Here is an 18,781-nt window from a genome sequence, read left to right on the forward strand (position 1 = left end):
TCTTGTATCTTCTGTGTTGTCCGGTTCTTCTTCAGTTGGTTTGTCCGTGGCGGGAATGGATTCGTCCTCTATAATAACGTGCGTCTTCTCATTGTTTTCATGTGCAGCATTTTCTGCAACTTCCTCCTCAACATCCTGAGTGAATGCTGTGAGTTCTTCTTCTTCCAAATTAGGGATGCCTAAGGTGAGAGTCGTCCGCTGTCTCAAGATCGTTCGACTGATTGACAGCGGCGGCAGCAGCCTTCTTCTGCTTTTTCTTATCCTTCTTCTTCTTGTTCTTCTTCTTGTTTTTCGAAGATGTGGCAGAGTCTTCCACTGCTTGAGAAGAGTTGACAGTATTTTCTGCATCATTAGCGGGCGTTGGTTCCGATTTTTCCTCATCCTTATCTTCTTTGCCCGAATCGTCAACTGAGCGCCCTTGCTCAATATCGATGGAAACCTCCCCTGGTTCACCATGAGCTATCTCAGGCTCTTGCACTGTCTCAGGTTCTTCCACTGTCTCCTTTAGGCTACCTTCTGCAACGGGTTCAGCTGGCTCTTTGATTTCAATATCGGTACCTGAAGCAGCATCGGCTGGAGCAATAACCGGTGTATTCTCTTCTGCAGGGGCTTCTTCTTTAAGGGTATCCTCAACAGGAGTTTTGTCAACAGGCGCTTCTTCGATAGGCGTTTCTTCAGTTGGCGCCTCTTTAACAGGGACTTCATCGACATGAGCCTCTTCAATTGGTGTTTCTTCGACAGGAGCCTCTTCAATTGGTGCTTCTTCGACAAGAGCCTCTTCAACAGGAACGTCATCAACATGATCCTCTTCGACAGGAACGTCATCGACAGGAACGTCATCGACATGAGTCTCTTTGACAGGAATGTCATCGACATGAGTCTCTTCGACAGGAATGTCATCGACATGAGTCTCTTTGACAGGAATGTCATCGACATGAGTCTCTTTGACAGAAATTTCATCGACATGAGTCTCTTCGATTGGTGTTTCTTCGACAGGTGCTTTCTCAATAGGAGCTTCAGCGACAGGAGTCTCCTTAACAGGGGTCTCTTCGACAGGCTTCACAGGTTCGTCAACAGCAGTTTTCTGTTCAATTGGCGTCTCCTTCTCCTTCTTCACATCTTTTTTCTTTTGGCTGACACTTGGAGTCGAGGCCGCATCACCGCCGCTCTTCTTCCTTGCGAAGCTCTCAAACTTTTTAATAAGGTCTCTCACACCCATCAGTAAAAGTGGTTTTTAGCTAAGGCACTGTATCTTTTCAAAATAGCAGAGGCAGTGTTCAAAAATTCAACTCGTTAAAGATCGTCGTGATGGTTAAAAGAATTTTGAACAAAAAATTTTCCAGCCTTGTCGCACGATTTCTAAATTAAGAGTTTTTCATTTGCTTGAAACATCGAAGGGGATGAAAGTATCACCAGATCTTTAAATCATCACCTCTCCTGCAACCCGCATCCGGTCAATCATGCATAAATGATCCTTCCGGTCTTCGTTACACAGACAATTTCTATTTCTATATAGGGAGTTCTCTCCTTGAGAGAGTAGTGCTGCCACCGATTACTGGTATTTTTGTACCGGAACAGTGAGGGCCATTTGTGTTCCAGAGCGCCGTCCTTGTGCTCAATTGGACGCATTACATCTAAAGGGTTTCGAAATCTGCAAAGAGTTCCTCCTCAACGTTAGTCAAGTTCTTCCCAAAGACAATCGCGTCGACGGGTTCCTTGTGGCCTGCAAGCTGTCCAGCTCTTGGAATAAGGCCGATCCTGTCGAACTTGAACCTGTCCCAGATCTTCCAGCTGGCGATGTTCGTCACGAACACCAAGTTGAACACGGAGTAAGTGTAACCGAGCAGCGGGGCCCACTTCAAGTAGACCTGTGCCAACCTGTATCCTATCCTTTTACCTCTATGAGTTGGGTTTACAAGAAACCCGGCGTTGCAGATATGTGAGCAACGGGACATGTAGTTGGGTTTAATATAGAAAGTGCCCAAAAACAGCTGCTCCCAGTCCGGGTTTGACGCATTGACCGCCTCAAGAGACAATTGATCAGTATGCAGCAGCACAACACACATAGAGTGGTGCCAGTAGTCAATGAACTCATCCCTGGTGAGCGGTGCTGACTGAGGGTAGGTGTCGCCAGCCTCGATCTCCATGTTGAACTGACGGTGCATCAGGGCAGTCAACGCGCTGGCCAGCAACGTACTGTCAAATATTGCAAACGCCGTGGCCACCGTACCATCACTCAGCTTGAAACTCACGGGTTCGCATCTCTCTACTAATGGCTTGTTGAAAGTGGGACCGTCGTGCAGCAACTTCGTGCTCCATATATCTTGACGAGTCATTTCGCCTCACTGTTGTACCTACACATGCGTCGGAATTGAGTAGGCTCAAAACTCTTATCTCATCGACACAATATTGTTATATATAGGTATATTTTGTTTCTTAATCTCTTATCTTCGTTTATTACCTTCCTTCCATAGAGTTCTACCAGTCACATTCCCTCACATCACATCGACAAGCGAACCTTCCAACGCTCTACCACCCCAAATAGGAAACTACTTCCCAAAAGGGAAAGTTCCAACCGATTCGGGTATACATAAACCAATTCGGACATTTGTTTCCCAAAACGGCAAATGTAGTCCAAAACGACATTTTTACCCCAACGGCCGAACTCTTAAAGGCGCGGTGTCTTTAAAGGGTACAACTTCGGCGGTTAAATCGTGGGGTATATAAACGGCACGAGAATCTTCCAGTTCTGCTTCCTCTACGGTCAACGTAAGAGTGGACATCAGGTAAGTGATTACATACGTTTTGAGGGGAGATACCATTAGGGAAGAGGTATGGTACACGATAGTAGCAGTAATAGTGTGCGTGCGAGGCTCACGAATGCGGTGCTGGATATGCACTTGCACTGCATAGGCCTGAAGTTACAGGATATCAGGCTGCGATCGTACGTGAAGGTGCTGTTCCGCCACCTGCTGGCTCTGACGAAGTCCCCACTGTCGCATCCTAGGCATAAACGGCGCGCGCAGATCATACTGCTGTCGCTGGTGTTTACGGCACTGACAACCGTCTCCGGGGTCTCGTATGCCGGCTGGAACATATTCAACAGACTTTACTCCTTCTACAAATATTCTTGGAGGCGTGGCGGGCCCTTTTTGCTGCGCAGAACGAGATCTCAACTGCAACTGGTCACGGGTGCACGGATAATGTATATAAAGGAGGGCGAGGATGCAGTACAGTCAGCCTCACACGGGGTTGAAGAGAATAATGGCGAGACAAAGAGAAAGAAAATTTTCATCCCCCCCAAGGACGAGGATCTGTACGAGCATGATAAGTTCCTGTTCAAGAATGCGGAGACGGAGAGGGGGAAATTGTCCACGATTTTCTACTCCAAGTTTTTGAACCAAATGAGCGTCTTATCCAAGATCCTGATTCCGTCCATGTTTGACAAAAATGCACTCCTACTGACGCTGCAGATCTTCTTCCTCGTGATGAGAACGTGGTTGTCTCTTTTCGTGGCGCGTCTCGATGGGCAAATAGTGAAGGATATAATCGCGGGGAAGCGAAGAAAGTTCTTGATCGACTTGGTTATATGGTTTCTGATCGCGTTGCCCGCATCTTATACTAACAGTGCGATTAAGTTTTTGCAACGGAAACTCAGTTTGAATTTCAGAGTGAACTTGACCAGATACATCCACGACATGTACCTGGACAAGAGATTGGCATTTTACAAAGTGACCTTCGATTCAAAGGCTACCAGTTCTGTCATCAAGAATATTGACAACTCAATAACGAACGATATCACAAGGTTTAGTGATGCTACATGCTCTGTATTTGCCAATATCGCCAAACCCGTGATAGACTTGATATTCTTCTCCGTCTACCTAAGAGATAATCTGGGGACCTTTGGTGTGTCCGGGATCTTTATTAACTATTTCATCACTGGATATATCCTGAAATCTTACACACCACCTCTCGGGAAGCTGTCGAGTGCCAGTTCAGCAGCAGATGGAAACTACTACAATTACCATTTGAACATGATCAACAATAACGAGGAAATCTCATTCTACCAGGGGACAGAGGTGGAGAAGAAGAAAGTGTTCCAATTGTACGATACTTTGATGGACAGGATGCTTAACATAAGCAAGAAAAAATTCAACTATACCATGATAGAAGATTACATTTTGAAATATACCTGGTCTGGACTAGGGTACGTCTTTGCATCCATCCCTATCGTGTTTTCAACAGGATCGTCGAACGAGGGCAGAGAGCAGAACAATATGAAGGATTTCATAGTTAACAAAAGATTAATGCTGTCATTGGCTGATGCTGGCTCCAGATTAATGCATTCCATGAAGGATATTTCTCAACTCACAGGTTATACCAACAGGATTTTCAACCTGCTCTGCATCTTGCATCGGGTTCATTCCGTCGACTTTAACTATGGAGCTGCCACAAAATTGATGGATGATCCAGCAGATACTAATGCCACTAGCAGACACTTGTTGAGCAAGATGAAAAGCCCAGAGAAAGAGGAGGTCATTAGTGGTACTGTTCAAAGAAAGTTCAGGGGTATTAGGCTGGAAAACATCGACATTATGATTCCATCCGTTAGAGGCAAGAGCGGAATAAAACTGATCAAGAAACTGACTTTCCAGATCCCACCGCACCTTGACCAGCTTTCATCCAAAACAAGCTCTCTACAAGACATAACGTCTATGTCTAACATACCTTTACCCTTCTTAAGTGGTCAAGCTTCCAGTCTATTAATCCTGGGACCCAACGGCTGCGGTAAAAGCTCGATCCAAAGGATTATTGCCGAAATCTGGCCAATCTACAACAAGAATGGGCTCCTATCAAAACCAGATAGTAGTTCACTGCTGTGTATCCCACAAAAACCCTATTTCACAAGAGGAGGTACATTTAGAGACCAAATAATATACCCGATGTCTTCTGATGAATTCTTCGATAACGGGTTCAAGGATAAAGTGCTAGTTTGGATCTTATCGGAGGTGCATCTAGATTATTTACTAAAGAGGGCTCCTGGTTGGTCCTATCTGGATGAGGTCACTGAATGGAAAGATGTTTTGAGTGGTGGGGAAAAACAGAGGATGAATTTTGCCAGGATATTGTTCCACAAGCCGAAATTCATCGTTCTTGATGAGGCAACCAACGCTATAAGTGCCGATATGGAGGATTACTTGTTCAACATGCTAAAGAAATTCCGTTTCAGTTTTATTACCATCTCTCAGCGTCCATCTCTAATCAAGTATCACGACATGCTGCTGGAAATAGCAGATAGGGACGGGAAGTGGCAACTGCAAACTCTGGGGACCGATGAGGCCATCACCACTATTGACCACGAAATTGAAGAGTTACAGATAAAGTTGCAAAAGGTAGAAGAATGGAAGAAACAGCGGGACGAATTACAACAGAAATTGACTATTTTGTGATGTGGCTACCACGGTACATTTATCTAGTAGACCTTCACCTCCTGTGGTTTTATATATTCTATCAAACAATATTATGACAATATACTTACCTTGACCAGGGCATTCTCCCCGCAATAAACTCGCGGAAGTGGCTCTCGTCAGAATGCGCCAATAACTTGTCCCAATGCAACAACTTCAACGTTTCGTATCCCGGGTATCTTTGGAACGGATTACGCGACTGTTTCTTTTTCAATAAGACTTCTCTTTGGCCGTACCAGTCATTCTCAAACAGGTTCAACGCATTTTTGTTCTCGTTACGCTGGATATCAGAATAGTACTTTGATAATCTTTCTGCGGAATAACCAAGGGGCAAAGGTTCTATTCCGATGTATGTGATGTCGTCAGAGGGGTAGTCTATCGCAGCTGCATGGTACTTCAAAAACCGCAACTGTTTGAAGGCGAAACCAACAATGGTGATATGTGTAGGGTACGCATTAGTTATTTCTTTAAACCTGCACAGAGAAAACAGAAGGTTATCAAACGAATCCAGAGAAAACTCCTCCGTGTTGATCTTGGACGATTGGAATAGTTCGTCGCTGGAGATTGACCGTTTGGCCATAAGATTGCATACGCTTTCTAACAGTTGCAGTAACTGCGAATCGAATTCAGAAGGCATTTTCTTTTGACATTCAGCCCACTTGATTATTTTCCACAGAAGAAAGAAATAACTCTGCGCTTCGCTAACAGGACCAACCTCCCTTTTCGTTTGTGATCCACTGAATAAAAGGACAGACCGGTCCCAATTTTGTAGAAGCTCTTCCAATGCTCTCAGCGCATGCTTGATGAAGGCCAAATGATCGTTCCCTTCGTGTTGGAAATTGGCCAGGATCCAGTATTCTGGGGATTGTCCCAGGTTTTCTTCACCATCAATAGCGATATGTTGCACCCATACAGAATGACACGGCACTACAATCAGGTTTGATATCATTGGTTTCGCGTTAGATATGTTCCCTTGGGTGGACAATTTCCACTCGCAATTATTAATTTTCCAACTTTGTTGAAGTAAGAATGATTGTGATAAACTCTGAGCTTCGACTGAAAAATAAACAAATACCATTAATAATTAATCTTTAAATAGTATACCTTTTGTATACCCAACAGAACATACTGCATTATACAATAACTTCATCATCTTTCTCCCACAGGTCTTTTCTGAACCTCCAGTGATCAGCAGTTTTGTTCAATCTATCTTCCTTCTCACCTGTTTTCGTACCGCTAGCAACGTTCTTAATAGACAACCCAGCCATGCCAACCAGGCTCAAATACGTACCGTCAATTGGGTTCCCATCTTCGGGATCATTCTTTTTGGCCGCTCCATTGTAGTCTACCTTTTCAAACCATCGTGTTTTCCAGTGCGTCTTGTTTTCCTTTTCTTCTTTCCTAAGTTGTCTTTGAGCGTTCTCCAACTTGGATTTGGTCTGGGAAATCAGTTTCATGTCACCCAACTCAATTGCCTTGGCGACATCGTACCACGCCTTCCTACTCTCCAGCGGGTGTTGATCCTCCACTGGCTTCACAACGAGTGGGTCAACTTTTATCTTGGAAACATCTGAGAAAATTGTTGGCTTACTCGCATTAGTGCCTGTGGCATTGCCTGCCACGATGGTAGTCACTCCGCTCCACTGACCAGAGATAACGTACAAAGGGGTTGCATTCTCTTTCAAAGATTTCATGCTAGAATAAACTTTCGCCTTGACTGTATTCTTTTGACCTGAAAAGTAACCCTTCCCTGAGTATTCCAGTACACAGATCAACCCGGAGGACGACTGGATGTAGGATTTATCTTCCAACTCGACATGTGGCGAAGCTACAAGGAGCCCCTCCAAATGCAAAGCTGGGACGGTCACCAGAAATGACCCGCCACTAGTTTCAATGATAGAATGCCCAAACTGTTTGACGTTCAGTCTCAATGTCTTTGAGAAGGAGGACTTGATCTGAGAGTAGCCCTGCAGTGTGATGTCTTGCTTCTCATTGTTAAGACAGTATGCATTTATGGGTGGGTGGTGCGACACCTGCTCTGTCAACATGGTGGTGTCGCCTAGCTTTTCGTTCTCCCATTTACCAACGAAAAGCTCCCCCAAGAATGGGTTCAGCGGTTTCTTTTCAAACCCACCCTTCTCGGACCGGGAGGAGTATTGACCATGCAATGTTGCAAAAAACCATTTGATCACGGCAAGCATTCTTGCCTCGTCGACGGTCTTTGCGTGCGGGTACAGTTTGTGATAGTTTTCCTTGTTGATCCGGGCTATGTTCAGGAATAGTCCCTGGTGGCACCCCCAGTACTGTGGGAACTCACTCAATGACATTGGCGAGAGAATGAAAGGTGGAGCTGAAAGCGAGGAAAGATCACCGGAGAACGAGGACATGGACTTCAAGAATGAAGTCCACGTAGAAGATTGAGAGTAGTCAGTCATTGTTTCCTTGAGGTTGTGTGTTTCGTTGAGATGCGCGTTACCGTTTGAAGTAGCGAACCGAAGACAACAACAACAACACAAACAAGACACGAGCGGGAGAGTAACAAGTCCAGTCCGACACAAGTTCTTTATAACCAAGGCGAGCGGTCACTTTTTATTATCGAGCTCATTGTTCATGGAGAAGTTGCTGCTTGTTGAACGAGCCAACAAGCAGTGTTTCGATTCTCAACGAACATAGAGTGTAAACAGATATAAAGAGGGAATAGCCGACTGTGATTAGGAGGCTGTGTACTATTGTTCTGCCAGACTCTAAAGAACGAGGCAGTCGTACTCTAAACATCTTTTAAACGATACCGGTCGTAGATCACAATCTCGGCCAAAAAATAAAAGGAGATCGCACACACACACAAACCTTGAAGTTTAAGTTTAAACGACGTTGACGGTAGACCAAAAACAAACAGAATAGGGTGTTTACCTGAACAGGAGCTCACTTTCTCGAGTACAGCGAGTAGTGAAACACGTACCCGTTCTCTTCCGCTGAGTATCCGTTTTTGGTGTTGTAGTCAGGTAAAGTCACCCGTTCCGGTAGAAATGGCAGCAATTGGTCGTGGCTGCATTCTTGAAACTTCTGCAGTAGCGTGTCCTTATTCAAGAACGTGTCCATGACTGGTTTCACTATGCCACTGTCTTCTGGCGCAAGGTCTAGTTTCGTAATCAACCAATAGTCCACGAGATCGAACGCTTGGTTATAGATTTCGCCGCCACCGATGATGTATATCCTCTCTAACTGTGCGCCCAGTTGAAATTGCAACTGCTGTATAGCGAGCTGGAGGGAGTTTGACTTGTAGGTTTCTTTATCTTCTTGGAGGGTCTCTTTACAGAGTGTCTCTGGAAATTGCCTTGAAATAACGACGTTGATTCTGTTGGGTAAAGGTCTGAATCTCGCTGGAATTGACTCCCATGTCTTCCGACCCATCACAACGGCATTGGTCTTTTGCGGGTCGCGGGTGAGCGAAGTCACCTCTCTGAAGTATTTCATTTCTTTGGAGAGACGCCATGGTAATTTGCCCTGGAACCCGATCCCTAGATCAGGCAGCAAGGCTGCGACTATTCCGACTACAGGTATTTTACTGGAGGTCATATATCGTGCAGGGTTAGCTTGAGGGACTACGGGTTGGATACTCTGAGCAGCAGAACTTCATTTTACTACATCAATTTTTCACTTCGATGAGCACCAAATGAAAAATAACAACAACGAACAAACTGTAACTTTGGGTCCAGCTAAACAAAAACTGAGAGAGATCGGCGATACCAATGTCTGTGAGGACTGTGATTCGGGATTTGAAATCTGACGAGGATGCCAGCGTATCTGTACCGCTGCAGCTGGTGGCCACAATTCCTACTGACGAAGCCAATACGAAAATACCCATTTCGATATCTGTATCGTATCTGAATGGTGGTGCTACGGGTGCGCAAAGAGCGGGGACTGCGAAATTACAGTCGTACCATTACGCTGTACCAAACAGGAGAGCCTCCCATAAGAAGGATAACGTCGCCGACATGCCATTGCTCGATACAAACAACGACTGGGTCAGAGATCTGACGAGGAAGATAGCCGTTTCAGTGGCCAAGAGGCACGGCAAGCCGTGCTACGTCGCCTGGGCGAGTAACACGGAACTAAACGGTAACGGCCTTTCAATGGACCAACTGTTCATGTTGAAAAGCTGCATAAGCGCGATCGACTCCATGATGCCATCACCAACCAACTAAATATAAAAAATGATATACATCAATAATGACATTTCCACCAAGATTTTTCTAAATTGCCCGTCAAACCTTTGACGAGGAAACAAATTAGAAAAAAAAAGATATAAAAAACTTGTCAGACTGCCATTCCCATCCACCCAGTATCGCATCCCTCCCAAAAGGAGTACATGGAAAGGGTAAAGATCATCGCGCCAATTAATTAAAATGGGAAAGAGGGAGAAAAGGTTTTTCTTCGCCCGAGGGCTCAAAACTCCTAGACTCTGAACTCTGACCCGTTGCAATCGGCAAAAGCAAATTTGAAGGTGACTTAAATTTAGATGACCGAACCGCTAAGGATTGCGGATCAAGCTAAGGTTTTAAATCGGTAAAAATTTGGTTTCTCACTCTAGGATAGGAAGGTTCTGCGCCTCATCAACCAAGTTGGATTCAGTGGCTCTTTTGAAGAGTCAAAGAGTGACGATTACTATAGAAATGATCCTACTGTAGAATGTGTTAGTTAAAAATGTCTGCTTTTTGGAATGTTGGTTGAAGGGTGCATTGCACAAATCAAATGTTGGAAGTATAGGGTATAGCACATACTGAAGTACGTCGACACTTTTTTTAGAAGGGAATAAAAATAGAAGAGAAGAAAGAAAGGTAGACAAGTTTCAATCTAGTCCTGAGATCCATTGCCTTTTTATATGTTTCGAATCGAAGCGAAAACTTGAAAATTGAAGAAAAAACAGAAAATGCGGGTAACACCTGGAATTTTGGGTTTAAAAAAATAGGGTTGGCGTTTGGTGTGACTGCTGTGCAACATCCGTGCATTTTGATGAAAAGTTACACTTTTTCCCGCGGCGTTTTCGGTTTTTCTTTCAAAGCGACGCAGAGTTTGTGGAAAATTTCTGCTGGAGGAGGGGAGAGGCGGTAGTGGCTCTGGGGAGTGCCCTGTCCAGGCTGCCACCTCTCTGCGACAGGGACGGGGAGTGTAGGCAGGGCCGCTGCCCAGTCTTTCTCTCTCCAGCCCCACTGGAGGGACACGCGCTCTCTCTGTGCTTTGCGGCTCCAGTGACACGCAGGCTGGCCCTGGGGGACCGTCTGCTGTGTGTGTAGTAGGCGCGATTTTGCGTCCGCTAAACAATTTACTATTGCTTAGGGTTGTATCCGGTAGAAGGTGCGTCTTCGTTACTCTTTATCTCGTTTCCCCCATATAATAAAGGGTTTCTTCATAGTGTGATACAAAGTATTGACCAAACATCAACCAATCACAACTATACACACACAACAATGGCCGAATCTCACAGACTGTACGTTAAAGGTAAGCACGTCTCCTACCAAAGATCCAAGAGCGTTAACAACCCAAACGTCTCCTTGATCAAGATCGAAGGTGTTGCCACTCCTCAAGACGCTCAATTCTACCTAGGTAAGCGTGTTGCCTACGTCTACAGAGCCTCCAAGGAGATCAGAGGTTCCAAGATCAGAGTCATGTGGGGGAAAATCGCTAGAACTCACGGTAACTCTGGTGTCGTCAGAGCTAAGTTCAGAAACAACTTGCCAGCCAAGACCTTCGGTGCCTCCGTCAGAATCTTCTTGTACCCATCCAACATTTAGAGGTCTTTTGAAAGAAGCCCATTCATAAAACGCAAAATCCAAATAATAAAAAGTTAGGATACATTATAATCATAGTCTAAATCTACAGACAGACCAAAAACCAAACGTTCTAAACACCCAGAATACATAAGTATACTAGTGCCACTCATATATATAAAATTACAATTTAATATCATAAAAAAAAATTAAGAATCAATACTTTGAGCTCTTGTTTATATGCGAAATGCCAAAGGGGTATCATAAACAACATCGTGCATTACATACGGGTGCTTCTCCTCTTGAAAAAATTGATGACTTTACGGGCAGTTGATTGCCGTTTCTCCTCTTTACTGAGCGTTGCGGACGCGTCCCGTACTCTACCGTCATTTGCCATCTGAGAAACCATGATGGACGATCTGTTCGGGTGCCTAGTAGCATGGGAGGAGCCCGATTCAGTGCGGATTTCTCTTGCGGTGTGAGTATCTTTGACATCGTCATCGACACGCACATTCGACTTGCTGGAACTGTACGACGAGTAAAACGACATGAAACTGAACCGCTTCTTTGCCATTGCATCGGGATCATTGTCATGTATCCTTGAGATCGGGTCCCGCGTCTGCGAGGGCTTTCCCTCTTTATGCGGCGCACCCGTGCTCAATGGAGTCACGACCAAGGGGGCACCTTGTGCCGCAGCATGTGCAGTAGCAGTAGCCAAAGTGCCATTCACAGTATTCTCTTTATCGACAACACCAACGGTCGTTGAGACCGGCTCATGACCAGAGAGGCTGCGTTTCGAGTACGATCTGGTCGATCGAGTGACTGTGTCTCCAGGAGGGGTCGCCTCTGCTATGTTGTCAGTCTTGCCATGTGAGGCAACCAGCGACGGCGTCACTGTTATATGCAAAGTTGTGGGTCTTGGTTTATTATGAGCCGCTAGGGGCAGCCGATCTCTGACCACTGCAGATGCTTGTTCTCGGGGGACTACCACTGCCGCTGAATGCTGCTTTATCGCCCTCGGAGGCTGCGTGCCATTTTCCTGTAATGTCTCCAGCGCGGTTTGTCTCGCCGTGCCGTTCGAGGAAAGATTTCGAGGGAAAGGTTTCCCCGGGTCTATGCGTACCATTGAGCTGGGTCTTGACCCTGTTACCGGTGAATTTCTCTCAAGGGCAGATTTGTCATTTTTAAGCTTCATGATATTGTCCCAGTCTGAGGGTGATACTGATAGAAATTCCCTGCGCGGTAACAGCCATTCATGATTTTCGATGTGACCCAGAGTATACCTCCGTCTCGGGTCAGCAACAAGTATCCTCCTCAACAGGTCCCTCGGCAGCGGGTTTACGTAGTCCGGGAATTTAAGCGGCGTCGCAGTGATGTACGAGTACAATTTCGATATATCGTCACCATTGGGGTTGCTTGGATCATCATCCCAAGGTAAGTACCCTGCGAGCATAGCGTATAGGATGACGCCACAGGACCATATATCCACTTTGACACCGACGTACGCCTCTCTGCTGACCACTAGTTCAGGTGCCGCGTAGCAGGGGGACCCACAAGACGTTTTCATCAGCACATTCTCGTTGGAGAACTCGTTGACGAACCCAAAGTCTGTTATCATAAGGTTTTCGTTCTTGTCAAGCAGCAAGTTCTCCAGTTTCAAATCCCGATGCACCAGTCCCTTCGAATGCATGTAGTGCACCCCGGATACCAACTGGGAGAACAAGCGGGACGCGTTCACCTCCTTGAGCCGTCTCTTCCTCTGGATGTACTTGTAGAACTCCCCACCGGAGGCGTACTCGAGCACAATGCCTATATATTTCGAATTCTGCAAAATCTCTTCCAAGACAATTATGTTCGGATGCGTGAGGTGTTTCAGCGCATTGATCTCCCTGTATATCTTTGTTTCTTTATCCGAGTTCCGCACTATCGTGTCCCTTCTAATCAGTTTTATCGCAACCTGTCTTGGCGTCCTCTGTGAAGGTCCCACATTGCCGTCCGTGACAGGCCTCGTCCATCCCATTTTGACCTTCCCAAACTCACCTTCACCCAGAGTAGAACCTACAATGTACGGCCCGAAGGTGACATTCCGCTTCCGACTTCGGGTGCCTATACTGTTGCTCGACGTGTCCCGAGGCAGACTATTGTCCCCGGTACCGTTCGTTGGGCGGGACACAGGGTTCCCATAATATGTATGCCTTTTTTGCACAGAGGCCATCAGCACGAGTCCCAGAAAGCAAGCACGCGTGCTCAAACACTATAAAAAAGGAAACAGGCTCCTCCAAGTGTTACAACAACCGATCAATCACGAAAGCGCAACGGTACAGCAGCTGGAGCCCTCCACAAGCCACCGGGGGAAGTGAACAATTGCGCGAGATGTGTGCTTATATTCTTTTTTTGGTTTCGTGAATTTTCGATGTTTTTTTCCTCGAAGTTTTTTATTTATATTTATTTCCTGTTTCGGAAGTCTTTTGTTTCGCCTCGCGACGCGACCTGCGTAATTTATCCCCTTTAGGAAATATGCTTCCAAAAGAGGAAAAAAAATTGAATCTGGGTTCCTGTTTAGTCATTCCTCGAGGGTAATAATATGGCTGCCGGTGAGGTAAGAAACACAGGCAGTACGTATTGCAGTATATGTGTGTATATATATACAGGTACACAGTGTCCCCGTGGTGTGGATGGGGGGGGACGTGACGTTGGTCTAGGCGTCGTCATTCTTGACGATGCCGACTTTGGCTGGTCTGATGACTCTGTTGTTCAGAGTGTAGCCCAGCTGCTGCACGTGGAAGACAGTGCCCGGTTCTTTGTCCTTTTGGGCGTACTGGAAGGTGGCCTCGTGTTTGTTGGGGTCGAAGACCTCACCAAGCGGGTCGACCTTCTCGATACCGTGTTTCCGCAGCGTGTTTTCGAACACTTCTTTGGTCATCTTCACACCGGTGTACAGATCGCTGATTTCCTTGGATTTCTTCAAGTCCTCCTCTTTGAAGGCACCAAGGGCGTGGCCGAAATTGTCCACAGACTCTAACAGATCCTTGGCAAATTTCTGCAGCGCAAACGCCTTTGCCTTTTCAACGTCCTTTTTCGTGACACCTTGCAAGTTCCTAAAGTCGGCGACGGACCGCAGCAGCCTGTCTTTCAAATCGACATTCTCCTTCTCCTTCGTCTCCAATTGCTCCTCTAAAGTCTTGATCTTCTGCTGCTCCGCCGTCAGATCAGCCGCTTCCTCTGTACTCACCTCTTCTGGTTTCTTCGCCTCGTCAGCGTAGCCTCGGACAGAGAGCCTGAACGCAGATGCTCTGGGCGCCGTCGCTCTTGCTATTCTAGAGGAAACAGGCGCCGTTCTTGGAAGAACACTCCTGTATGCAACTCTCAACGCAGATGCCGTACTGAACGCTCTCATTCTTGGTGTAGGGTGCCTCTTGATTCAAGTGCCAGAAGCCACTTCTCACTGTGTTTAATCGTCGACATTTCTCTCTTTCTCTTCTTTTTTTCCTTTCTTTTTTTCCGGTCTTCAAAAAACAGTCACACACTTTTCTAAGCAAAACGATCCAAACGGTAACAACAACGACTCATAAAGAACCCAATAATACCATTCCACACAAACATATGTATATATCAGTAAATATGCTTGTTGAATAAACTATATCCCATTTGAAAGTTGGCCTTTTCTTTTTTAAGCCCCCCAACCTCCATCCAATTAATTATGCTCCGTTTCTCCCCACCACTACCACAGTCAGTAGTGTATAATGCATGCAAGTTCCCGTTCTTCATTGCTATTGCGGTTCGTTGTCCCAACATCTCTTGATAAACTTAGCCATGTTTACTTTCTTCTTCATTTGGCCTTGAATCCACGGATGCTGGATCATTTGCCGCGGCGACGGCCGCTCTCTTGGATCCTTCTTTAAACAGTACTCTATGAACGACTTGAACGATGAGGTCCAACTGATCCCAATTTCGGGCTCGTCCTTCAGTTCAGGGGTAAACGTCAAGATATAAACCAACAGTTCGATCGGTGCGATGGTGTTGTTGATCTTTTCTGAACCAAAGGGGAAATGTCCCTCGGCCACCTCAAGTATAGTCAACCCGAGGGACCATACGTCACAGGTGACACTGTAAGGTTCACCTTTGATTCTTTCTGGGGCCATGTAGAACGATGTGCCTGTAAACGTGGTGGCCAGCGAGTTCACAGCCTCACCGCTGACCCCAAAATCACACAGTTTGACCTCTCCGCGGTCATTAAGTAGAATATTCTGTGGTTTGATGTCTCGATGAATCACTTTTTTCTCGTGGAGGTATGATAGACCCCTCAATACATCCTCTGCTATTTTCCCCAACACTTTCTCGCTAATTTTCCCATTCCTTTTCAGCAAGTTCTTGTATATCGCGTCGAGGGACTTCCCACCCATGTACTCCATGGCAATAAATATCGAGGAGTTCGATTCATCCGTGAACATCCCGTAGTAGCGCACAATATAGTCCGACTTGAAACTCCGGTTGAATTGCAACTCCCTGAAGATCTGCTTCTGGAACTCAGGATCCGTGTTCAAAGTGTTGATCGTCTTCAACGCAAATATATTCTTACCGTGTTTCAATTTACACTTCGCCACCGATCCACCAGCACCTTCCCCCAACATACCGAGGGTCTCAATCTCGTTCTTCATAAAGCTGTACTGCCATATATCTTTGTCCAGTTGATCGACATCCTCGCTAACGGGCACATCATCTGTACCTGCTGTTATTGGTGTCCGTGCCTCCGGTTTCAACGGGCTTGTGTTGGTACTGCTCGAATTTTGCTCGTAAGTGGATATGAAGTTCGAGAAGTACGAATCCGTGGAGTTGTTCAAATCCTGTCTTGTGTAAATGCCCTGCTGTGTCTCCGGCCTCATTATATCGTCATTGGGCGTCTCGCTGCCAGTTGGGGTCTTTATGTCGAGTTTGCGGATCGAGTTTTCCAAACTTGCAGTGTTCATAACCGATGGAGGAACTTTGGATCTCTTTTGCGTTTGATTTGCCTCCACGTCCAGCTTTGCCGGGATTGGCGGCGGCACAGGTCTCCTTTTCAGCGATATTGGCGATTTAGTAGTCGAACTAGTTGCTGATGGGGGAACAGGACTCACATCCGCTCTGAGCCTGTCCCTCTGTTTTTGTTCATGCTGTTGCGGAGTTACAATATTGCTTCCGGGGGTCTCCAACTCTGTGGGTATCGTGGGTAGCCTTAGCTTTGGTGTGCTGTGATTCGATCTTGCCGATTGAGGAGGCTTAAACAACGACGCCATCCCGTATTACTATTAAGAAACGATGTGTAGCGAGAGAGAATGCTATGAAAAAGCGAAAGACAAAAAAAAGAGAAGTTAATCGAGATCAGAAGGGGGACAGCAATCACCACCGGCAGGTTGTACCGTTTAATGAACCTATTAGTAACAAATAAATAGAACGACAGTCCGCGAGGCAACTGCGGCTCAGAACCTATACCTACAACAAACTCGTGTTGGAACGTGGTGACAAAACCGCAATGACCTCGATCAAATCAATGATCCAAACGAAAACTTGAAATTTTCTGCAGCACGTGACAGTCACGTTTTTAGACCTGATGCGGAATTGCAAAAATTCAATTCCGCAAAAGAAAATTGCCAAAAATTTCAATTCCGCCCGCAAAAATTTGGAGAAAAAACTGAATATCACGTGACTGCGGAATCCAAATTCTTCAGATGCGGAATTGTACGGAATTGCACGTGATAGGATAGTGCTAAGTATGTGCTGGAAACGCTATAACAATAGGGTCTCCCCGACTCGGCCGATTATAACTCGATTCACGTTATCAACCTCTACAGTTGCACCTTGGAATTTCCACGTCATAATGCAGAAAACCTGCTTTCCTCAATTAACTAACATATAAAAAGATTATGTATAACCGCCCATTAGAATCTAACGACATTGGGCTAAAGAGTCTTCTGGACCGTAATTGTAAATAATGTGTTCATTTCTAGAAAGTAAAAACCAGTGATACCCATAATATACGATTGACAATACTGCTGTAGCACTTGAATTGCAAGGTCTGTACAAAAGGTATATAGATAATAGTGCTATGCTTATCTTTCACTGTGCAAGAAAGCAATGCGTTCCGGGTAATGGAAAACGGTCTCCATTTGCGGAATTCAATCCCGCACCTGATTCACGTGATCAAAAAACATTTTTTCTTCGTGCGGGATTCAATTCCGCACCAGGTCTATAATTTTGTGATTCTGCTGTAACCAACCACTGGACGGGCAGCAAGCGGCTTTCGAAAGTCGACTGGGGACGATGCCCATCGGAGAATCGATCGAGTGCATGCTTCCTGCGTGTCAGTAATCTTTTAAATATAGTCTTGTAAAAACAGTATAAATAGAGAGAGAAGGCGGGGCCTGTGTTACCACTACTCAAGCTCGACATTTTCGTCATCTTCATCGTCCTCCTCTTCAATGGCGAATGGTTTGTATACGGAAACCAAGCTGTCGTTGTCAACAGTCCCGACCAGACCGTCAATGATCGGGTGGCATGCGACTGTGTTTCTCTTGCCGATGATCTTCTTGCTGGCAACTCTCTTGTGCACGAACTTCAATGATTCGTTCTGCAGTTCCTCGGATGCATCCTGTGGTAGATTGGAGGTATCCTCCACGCTGTAGTTAGCCAGCGCGTAGTCCATATCCCAATGGTAGATGTTCCCGGATCCGCCCACCGTAACCAGTTCGCTTGGCGAGGTTGGCGAGAACTGGACGTCAACGACGGAGTCGCCGCCTGAGTGGTAGAAGTTGGCGACCTCCTTTTGGATTGGATCCTCACCGTTCTGTCTGTACGTGAAGTCCTCGAGAGCGTTCTCCACGCAACGGATATCCCACAGTTTCATGATCCCCGTCGAAAACCCCGTGACGAAGAGGTTGTTGTTGACAGTGGACGAGTCGAAGCAGGACAACCTCCCATTCTGTGGGTCTGCGAGCACGAACAAAGGTTTGTCCTGTGTTCTCGTGTCCCAAAATCTCAACACGTTGTCATCGGAACAGGATGCAAAGAGGTGGTTGTCGAAGAACTTGACCGTGTGTGCCACCGTCGTTCCTGGAACGGTAATCGTCCGCAAGATTTCACTGGGCTTCCCCGCATTATCCACGATCTTCAAGATGCTGGACTCCTCGGTCCCGTTGCTCTGCGATTTGACGATGGTCTCGCCGTCAAAGGACAAGTCGAAGTCGGCAACAGCTAGAGAGTTTGGTCTCACGTGCGAGTGCATCGCCGCGAAACTGGTCATGGGACCCATCATCTCCTGCACTATATGCACAGGCACTTTGACGCCCTCTTGAAACCATGCGAGCGAACCGTTCTTGGACATTGCCACCATGGCGGTGTCCTCACCGGAGCCAAGGTACTCCATCTTGGAGACGGTTTCCCCCTGGTAAACCCATTTGGGAGCCAGTTTCTTTTCCTTGACCGCGTCGAATGCGGTGCCGTAGTCCGTGTCTGGGCTTGGTTCTGGGGCACCAGATGGAATTGGGATGTCGCAATCGATCTCGTAAATGT

General features: G+C 46.2%; 12 protein-coding genes across 12 annotated transcripts in view; 3 read left to right on the plus strand and 9 right to left on the minus strand.

Moving 5' to 3' along the window:
* Positions 1-1,219, minus strand: part of ABP140 (tRNA(Thr) (cytosine(32)-N(3))-methyltransferase) — a gene marked incomplete at both ends in the record, with an annotated part of 2,110 nt that extends 891 nt beyond the window's left edge. Inside the window, 2 exon segments of the mRNA XM_022607263.1 lie at positions 1-180; positions 182-1,219. The exon segment at positions 1-180 is cut by the window's left edge and continues 891 nt beyond it. Of these exon segments, the coding sequence (XP_022462230.1) occupies positions 1-180; positions 182-1,219 (1,218 nt within the window).
* Positions 1,220-1,634: 415 nt separating this feature from the next.
* KNAG0A02970 (N-acetyltransferase family protein) lies at positions 1,635-2,336 on the minus strand (the record flags this gene model as incomplete). The annotated part of the gene is made up of 1 exon (XM_022607274.1): positions 1,635-2,336. The coding sequence occupies one exon, from the start codon at positions 2,334-2,336 to the stop codon at positions 1,635-1,637; it is 702 nt and encodes a 233-aa protein (XP_022462231.1).
* Positions 2,337-2,834: 498 nt separating this feature from the next.
* PXA1 (ATP-binding cassette long-chain fatty acid transporter PXA1) lies at positions 2,835-5,450 on the plus strand (the record flags this gene model as incomplete). The annotated part of the gene is made up of 1 exon (XM_022607285.1): positions 2,835-5,450. The coding sequence occupies one exon, from the start codon at positions 2,835-2,837 to the stop codon at positions 5,448-5,450; it is 2,616 nt and encodes an 871-aa protein (XP_022462232.1).
* Positions 5,451-5,535: 85 nt separating this feature from the next.
* Positions 5,536-6,417, minus strand: KNAG0A02990 (uncharacterized protein; the record flags this gene model as incomplete). The annotated part of the gene is made up of 1 exon (XM_022607296.1): positions 5,536-6,417. The coding sequence occupies one exon, from the start codon at positions 6,415-6,417 to the stop codon at positions 5,536-5,538; it is 882 nt and encodes a 293-aa protein (XP_022462233.1).
* A 184-nt stretch (positions 6,418-6,601) lies between these two features.
* Positions 6,602-7,903, minus strand: KNAG0A03000 (uncharacterized protein; the record flags this gene model as incomplete). The annotated part of the gene is made up of 1 exon (XM_022607307.1): positions 6,602-7,903. One exon carries the CDS (start codon positions 7,901-7,903, stop codon positions 6,602-6,604), a length of 1,302 nt encoding a protein of 433 aa, XP_022462234.1.
* A 487-nt stretch (positions 7,904-8,390) lies between these two features.
* On the minus strand, positions 8,391-9,044 carry DFR1 (dihydrofolate reductase; the record flags this gene model as incomplete). Its single annotated transcript, XM_022607318.1, has 1 exon — positions 8,391-9,044. One exon carries the CDS (start codon positions 9,042-9,044, stop codon positions 8,391-8,393), a length of 654 nt encoding a protein of 217 aa, XP_022462235.1.
* A 173-nt stretch (positions 9,045-9,217) lies between these two features.
* Positions 9,218-9,673, plus strand: POC4 (Poc4p; the record flags this gene model as incomplete). Its single annotated transcript, XM_022607329.1, has 1 exon — positions 9,218-9,673. The coding sequence occupies one exon, from the start codon at positions 9,218-9,220 to the stop codon at positions 9,671-9,673; it is 456 nt and encodes a 151-aa protein (XP_022462236.1).
* Positions 9,674-10,936: 1,263 nt separating this feature from the next.
* KNAG0A03030 (60S ribosomal protein eL33) lies at positions 10,937-11,260 on the plus strand (the record flags this gene model as incomplete). Its single annotated transcript, XM_022607341.1, has 1 exon — positions 10,937-11,260. One exon carries the CDS (start codon positions 10,937-10,939, stop codon positions 11,258-11,260), a length of 324 nt encoding a protein of 107 aa, XP_022462237.1.
* Positions 11,261-11,516: 256 nt separating this feature from the next.
* Positions 11,517-13,451, minus strand: KIN4 (putative serine/threonine protein kinase KIN4; the record flags this gene model as incomplete). The annotated part of the gene is made up of 1 exon (XM_022607352.1): positions 11,517-13,451. One exon carries the CDS (start codon positions 13,449-13,451, stop codon positions 11,517-11,519), a length of 1,935 nt encoding a protein of 644 aa, XP_022462238.1.
* Positions 13,452-13,934: 483 nt separating this feature from the next.
* On the minus strand, positions 13,935-14,633 carry MGE1 (mitochondrial nucleotide exchange factor MGE1; the record flags this gene model as incomplete). Its single annotated transcript, XM_022607363.1, has 1 exon — positions 13,935-14,633. The coding sequence occupies one exon, from the start codon at positions 14,631-14,633 to the stop codon at positions 13,935-13,937; it is 699 nt and encodes a 232-aa protein (XP_022462239.1).
* Positions 14,634-15,006: 373 nt separating this feature from the next.
* MKK1 (mitogen-activated protein kinase kinase MKK1) lies at positions 15,007-16,509 on the minus strand (the record flags this gene model as incomplete). Its single annotated transcript, XM_022607374.1, has 1 exon — positions 15,007-16,509. The coding sequence occupies one exon, from the start codon at positions 16,507-16,509 to the stop codon at positions 15,007-15,009; it is 1,503 nt and encodes a 500-aa protein (XP_022462240.1).
* Positions 16,510-17,645: 1,136 nt separating this feature from the next.
* KNAG0A03070 (uncharacterized protein) overlaps positions 17,646-18,781 on the minus strand; it is a gene marked incomplete at both ends in the record, with an annotated part of 1,326 nt that continues 190 nt past the window's right edge. The window contains one exon of the mRNA XM_022607385.1: positions 17,646-18,781. This exon is cut by the window's right edge and continues 190 nt beyond it. Coding sequence (XP_022462241.1) covers positions 17,646-18,781 — 1,136 coding nt within the window.

Source organism: Huiozyma naganishii, chromosome 1 (assembly GCF_000348985.1).
Source record: "Huiozyma naganishii CBS 8797 chromosome 1, complete genome".
NCBI classification, from domain to species: domain Eukaryota; kingdom Fungi; phylum Ascomycota; class Saccharomycetes; order Saccharomycetales; family Saccharomycetaceae; genus Huiozyma; species Huiozyma naganishii.